This window comes from Gavialis gangeticus, unplaced genomic scaffold, assembly GCF_001723915.1.
Source record: "Gavialis gangeticus isolate Ggan-Ray unplaced genomic scaffold, GavGan_comp1, whole genome shotgun sequence".
In the NCBI taxonomy this organism is placed as follows: Eukaryota; Metazoa; Chordata; order Crocodylia; family Gavialidae; genus Gavialis; species Gavialis gangeticus.
Window position 1 is genome coordinate 36,581,754 of NW_017729027.1, and position 6,887 is coordinate 36,588,640.

The 6,887-nt window shown below is 39.8% G+C and overlaps 1 protein-coding gene across 1 annotated transcript in view; it reads right to left on the reverse strand.

The window, feature by feature from the left end:
* MLIP (muscular LMNA interacting protein) overlaps nucleotides 1–5,994 on the reverse strand; it is a 303,596-nt gene extending 297,602 nt beyond the window's left edge. The window contains exon 1 of the mRNA XM_019520562.1: nucleotides 5,843–5,994. Within this exon, the coding sequence (XP_019376107.1) occupies nucleotides 5,843–5,905 (63 nt within the window). The 5' untranslated portion in view covers nucleotides 5,906–5,994. The remainder of the gene's footprint in view (nucleotides 1–5,842) is intronic.
* Between the last annotated feature and the right edge of the window lie 893 nt (nucleotides 5,995–6,887).

Below are 6,887 nucleotides of genomic sequence, written 5' to 3' on the forward strand. Positions count from 1 at the left end.
AAACACGGAAGAATATTTATTTCCTGGGTAGCTTGATTTCTCATGTCTCTTCTGAGAACAGGATGCAGCTGAGAGAATCGATCCTACAAGGCGCTCTGCACCGTCACCTTGTAATGGAGAGCATGGTACATCTTTCCTGAGCGCGAGGGTGAGCACGAGCCAAGTGCTCCACAACGGCTCTTGCAGTCTTCAGCCTCAGGGAGCAGGTTATTAGATTTTCAGGAGTCTGGGATTATTTTAAAAGAAGAAGAGACCCTCCTCAACTTCCCCCCTCTCACCCCCTGCCAAACTCAGCTTCCTGTTGGCACTGCAGCTGGGCGGTCCTGGCACTGCAGCTGCCAGCAGCCAGGCCCGCATGGGATGGGGTGCAATGCAACACAATGATTAGCTACCCCATCTGCCCTCCCACCAGTCACAATGAACTGCTGCCTGGGGCAGCTGCCCTCAACTTTCCTGGTGCAGCCCTCTCTCCTCAGGCTCCCAGCAGTGGCTGGTGAGCTGGATAGGATCAACTGGCATCTCCCTGCCCCACTCTCTGGCCCTCAACAGCTCACCAAAACTCTTTAAGTGGCCCTCCAGCCCAAACAATTATCTGCCCCCAACTTAGTCTGAAATCTGAGCAACTTTAGACCTGACTACAAAACTGTCCTCTTTGATAAACCTGAAAGGGTCATTCTCTCTCTCTCACACACACACACACCTGCAGGTGGCATACACTAGACATACTTATTTAGAATCTGATATACAATGCTGAGATCAAGTCTTCTCTATAAAAATATTAGATGATAGAAGCCAAGGGACAAAGATGGATGCTGATAAACTAGAAAGATTTTTCATTCAAACTCCTTTAAATTTAACATTTCATATAATTGGCATTTGTATTCCCCCAGGCTTCCAAATCATGGCTCTTTACTGGTACTGTCAACTTTCTACATGCACACACACACACATGCACTCACACTCAAATTGACACTAACTTCAACTGTGCATTTTATAATGTGCTCACAAAACCACAAAGGAATAAAGGGGTATCTGACTTTGGACTCTGTCCAGTAGATTCAAAAGAAGCAAAAGAATCCCAAAAAATGTTACAATTTTTTCTGTATCACATTTTCCCTTATTATCTCATGCAATTATACAACAGTAACTTAGTGCCAAGATTATTAGATCAAACTTTCATAATCTATTAAACTAAACTAAGAAGTTTAATGAACGAGACTCCTCATAAAACAACTGCAGGATTAGCCTATGTTAAAATAAGTAACATAATAATTACAGGAACATATGTAACCAACAGGAAGTCTCCAGTTCAAGGTTTAAGTGCATTTTATTGGATAAATGCTAAAAGAACTTTTTGAGCAGTTAATTGATTTAATGTAGAAATTAATTTCTCCTATGTGACATCTATAGCATGATCCCCCCACCCCCGTGCATGCTGCATCATCTCTCTCATACTACATTCTAACTGAAATCATTTTGGATCTGCCAAAAGGGAAAAGGACGTGCAGTTGGAGGGAGGGTTGCAACACAACCATATTTTTGTGTGACCTCGATCTCATTCTTCATTGAGTAGCATAAGCAGAGTCCTGGGAATGACGACAGACAGAAGCAAATCTAATTGGGTAGAGGGCACCTCACTGACATGAGGGGAGTGATCACAGCAGAGATTGGCAGCTGAGACCAGAGATCTCAGCAGCAGAGATCTCACTGTAACATGCACTACACAGTTGGAAGGTGACCTAACCACATCACCATATACCTGCTCTGGATCTACAAATGATACAAACACGAGCTGCAAACAACAGAACATATATTTTTTAGTGGGAGAAGTTAACAGGCAGCTACAACTCCTGCTGATTCCAAAGCATTTTCATTTTCTCTGAGTCAGAATATACCCCGTGTTCCCCAACCTTCAACTTCTTTTGAAGAATTAGTTCTTCTATCAGGGGTCCTTGCCGTCTAGCAGGAGGCACAGCCTTACAATTAGCTGTGGGTGTAGCGGATAGGCAGCACAGTAAATCTGTTCTGCTACTGACATGGAGATAGCCTAGAACAGCTAGACAAAGGGACTTTTCACAGAAGCAACACACAGTTTAAGATCCTTGGATAGTAGAGCTAATAATTATCTATCATTATAATAATTATATAAACTTCTACTCATATCTGAGAGACTTGTGGAGATCTTCCAGATGGGAGTGAAGAATCATGGAGTTTCCTGAAACAATTACAGGCAGTCCTCAGACTTACGACACAATTGGTTCCTGAAAAATGTGTCTTAAGTCAAAAAGTTGTAACTCGGAACCAATTTGCTCATAAGAAACAATGTTACAAATGGGAATTGGTTCCTGAACCAAGGCCCAATACCCTATTTTCACAAAAAATACCCCAGAATTTTGTACTCAATCAATTATAGATGAGTAATATAGCTACATTAATATATTTATATTGTAAATAGCAATCATATTGATTTGGAAGGACTTCTTTGAGGTGACTTTGCTGGACTTTTTGAAGGGCTTTTGGTTGGACTTTTTGAAGAGTTCTTGGCTGGGCTCTTCTCAGAAGTCTTGGCTGCAGGTTTTTCTGTAGTCTTGTCTGCTTAAAGAAAGTGTCCAAGGAAGTTTGCACAAATGTTCTTCAGAGAGATGGGCAACACAGTGAACTTGTTTGCTGGCATGGCATCACATTGGATCAAGCCTTGTAAAGTCAAAACTGATATCAGAAAGTTGAAACGGTGTCAATTTATAAATGTTGTTAAGTGCAAAAACATTGTAACTTGAAACGTTGTAAGTCGAGGACTGCCTGTACTGAGCGTGTATAGCCACATATCACCAAAATAACTAGGGTCCCACTGGGACATCTCAAGTATGTTGGTGACCATGGAGATTGGCTAAGAATGTAGGAACATGGAAACAAGGGTATTTGCTGTTAGTCTGATACTCTGTTGTTTTAAGAAACCTTTGTGTACCCTCCAAAAGAAACTTCATTCCCTTCTGCTTTGCAGTAGGAGTTCTTCCTATGCCCCTTTGGACTGGTTCATTGGCTCCTCAGAGCATGGAGCTTTTGTACTTGCTGTTGTTGTCAGAAAGATATTGTTACCTAGGATCTGCAGCCTCATGAAAGCTGGAGTCAATGGTGGAGGAGGGGGGGTAAGGCAAAAGACCTCTGATCCTGCTGCCACTGACCAGAAAACAATGGCCCAAATTGAACTCCCCTTCAGGAAAGTAAGTCGAGGAGTAGTTTCAAATGTCCTCTGGCTGAGGATAACTAGAACCAAGTGCCCCCTATACACTAGGCAATGAAGCTAGAAGGTGTAAGCTCCCTTTTTTGCAATGGAGTTAGACACCTTTCAGGAGGAGAAGGGGTCATGGGCTCAAATCTAGAAGTGGCCCATAGGTAGCTCAGACTTTCCCCATAAGTGCTTCTAGTCTGTCTAAAGGTGAAGTTGAATTTGAGCTAATGTGAATAAGGTGAAAGACATCCAGGACCTCTGAAGCCCAGAAGTAAGTAACAGCAGGGTGTCTACAAGTGCTATTAAGGTGAAGCAATAAACTCTGGTATGTATCTCACCGGAGTTTATTGCTCCTGGGCACCACATTTATACATGTGCCTGGGACCACAGCAAGTTGAGCTGGGTTGGAACAACTCCACCTAGCAGGGGGCCCAGGAGGTCAGTCTGCAAGCCCAGGGTTGCTCTGCCACAGCTGAATGTCCTGCAAAGGGGCAGAGCTAGCCAGCAGACAGCCCCCACACTGAAGCACCCTCATCTCCGAGCCAGTTCTTTCAGTGTCTACATATGCATTGCTGTGGAGTAAAGAACTCTGCTGCAGGATAGTACTTGTATTTACAAAATACAAGTACTATCTTGTGGGGGAGTTAATTAGTTCAATCAATCCTAATAGCACCACATGTGTAGACAGTGACATTTTACTGCAGAGCTAATTAGGCAGCTCTGCAGTAAACATCTCATGTAGATTCACCCAGCAAGTAGAATACTAATTGTGATTCTGATTTTGTCCTACAATATTTAGGTACTGCAAATTGGGTCTTCACCCCTTCCTCCTTTTCTTGAATCCTTTTCTATTAGACTCGTACTTTGTCCTTCATGCTGATCTCCATCCCACACTCCCTCCTCCATCCCACACTCCCTCCTACTTTTGCGGATTTGCTTCATATTTTGATTTGGTTCTAGCTGACTCCAGATATTGCTTGTGAGACACAAATAATAATCCACTGAACTGCAACCCTTTCCAGTAGCACATGATATCACTTGGAGAATAAGTCTAATGCTATTTCAAGCAAAGCATGCAATTTTCTTCCAATCCACATATTCATTGGCTTAATTTGTTTTCTCTCCATGGCTTTTCTTTTCTTCATCATTAATTTACTGAAAAAGTCAAGACTAATTTAGAATACTGAAAAAGCCACAGAAAGATTGTGTGTTACCTCTTAAGGAACACGATGTAAAATAGCTTTAAATGCATTACTTTTTTTACCATATTTTTCTGGTGTGGTGAGGAATAAAGTGGGACAAAGACAACTTGTAAAATATAATAAAAACCTTTCCACTAACTGGGAGGGATACTATCTTTTATTGCATCATCATACAATATTTCTCCCACAGGACTTAAACAAAGCTACAAAAGATACATTATTTGAAACTTTCCCAACAGCTTTTATAAATCATATCATTAGTTTAACCTTCAGTGTGTTTTCCTTACATCTTATGCATCATAGCATAAATGAGATTCAGAATAAGATATTCGGAAATGCCTGAAGAGTCCAAAAATTAAATTAATGAGAATAAAAAAACTTTGAATTGCTTAACAGAGCTCCCAGTATTTAGCATAAAATGTGAGCATCAATGTGATCTGCAAACTTCTTTAAATAATACTTTTAAAATAAGCATTACATTTCTTGCTTAAAAACACATACAGTTGAAGCAAGGGAACATTTCATTTGAAATCTGCCTACACTTCCTGTCAAATCTATCTTGCCTCAGCTAGGCTACACTGCATTTTTAAATACAATTTATAACCAAATTTCTATGCCTTCATTCATATCAAGTCTCCATATAGAGTCTCTCCATATAGGGTCTCATGTAAATAGAGCCCCTCAAGAAATAAGTTACTACAAAATATGAGAACAGACTGGCCTATTGTAAAGCAAAGTAATCAAACCATTAACAGAATAATAATATTACTTTGATACTCAAGATCATGATACCTTGCTTGCTTGTGTCTTAATAAAAGTGATTGTCATCTTTAAAGATGGTTTATTAGTGTGCTGAGTCAAGAATAACGAGTCATTTCATGATGTCAGGAGTATGACTTTTACTTTTAGCAACATCTATTTTGCATTGTATTTCAAACCTGTACTATTTATTCAAAGATAAAACTGCATTTTTACCAGTTTCTTTTAGTCACCTATTTTGGTTTTATTCCTGTTCAACTACACAGTGAATAGCAGCTAATGTGCCAATAATCCCATTCTTCACTAAATTTCATAAAACAAACTGGAAAGGCATGAAAATACACTTTAAAAATAATCTGAGTGGGGACAGGGGGTGGAGAAATCCTAATAGTCTTGGTATTGAGAGTTGAACTATATTAGGGTTTTTACACTTTGTAAGCATACCAGTCCTATTAATAAAATCCCATTCTTTCCACTGAAATGTATCAGCATAATTAATTTCAGCATAACCAAAGAAGTGCTAATCTTCAAGGTCACAGCCGGGAGGAAGCATGGAAATGCCACTGCAGCTTTTAAGGTGTAATAGCTGCTTGCATCTCCTCTTCACTAAGTTAAACATGTTTGAAAAGTAAACTTGAACAACATGTCTTACCGTCAGCTTTTCTTTTAAGGTCTCTTTTGCTGGGATTTCCTTTTCATGTTTCCCTAACTCCATGTCCCAGAAAAAAAGGCTCAGATGCTGGGTAGAAGAGATTTAATCTGACTACATGTTAGATGTCACTGTACGTTTCAAGTTGTGAGACAGAACTCTATCAGGCAGCACTGGTGATAATTTCTGGTTAGCTAGTGTTTCCATTTATAGCTGTACAAAATTCACAAATAGAACCCCAGCGAGAAGACAGACAGCTGGCCTCAGATAACAATAAATGTTGTTTTGGCATCAAAGTGAATGGTTTGACATGAGTACTGTTGTAACAGGGCACTAGTTATCTGGTCCCCAACAAAATAAACTTGTGCTTAAAGACTGCCTGAAAAGGACATGAAAATTAAGAGCTAAATCTTAGTAGAACTAATTCCTGTATGTAGAACTTACCAACTGAAATGATAGATATGATTAGCTTGTACTATATGATGTTACAGTAACTCTCAAAAAAACCAGAGCGACACTTGTGAAAGGACCCCTACGCTGAACTACTGAACTTTCCCAGATACCAGGGTCTAGTGTTAAACTTTCCCTTTATAATGTAATGTTATTGGATGCACATATTCTCTTTTTCTAATAATAGAACATGCTATATTAAACATCTTCTTGACCTTTTGACATGCAAAAATTAAAGCAGAAGTTTGTATCTGTACTACAAGTGTATCTGTATGAAATTCAGGAACAATCCAATAGGTATATATACTACACTTACAGGCTATTACTTTAGGGAGATGGATTGTGGGCTTTGCATGTTAGTTAACTATAGAAGAATAACCTGGCTCCAGTTCATGATGATAAAGTCAGGAGTCCAATATTAGAAACTGTGGTGGGAGGGAATTCTCTCTCTGGCTGTGCTGCAGAGTCCAAGGTTTACAACACATCCATTGGTTGCTACATCAACTAGGCCACTGTTAATGTCTTAGAAGAGATTCATGTGCAAGGTTTGCTCTGCAGTTGGCAGTAACTGATAGGGATAGTTCAGATAAAAACAGAG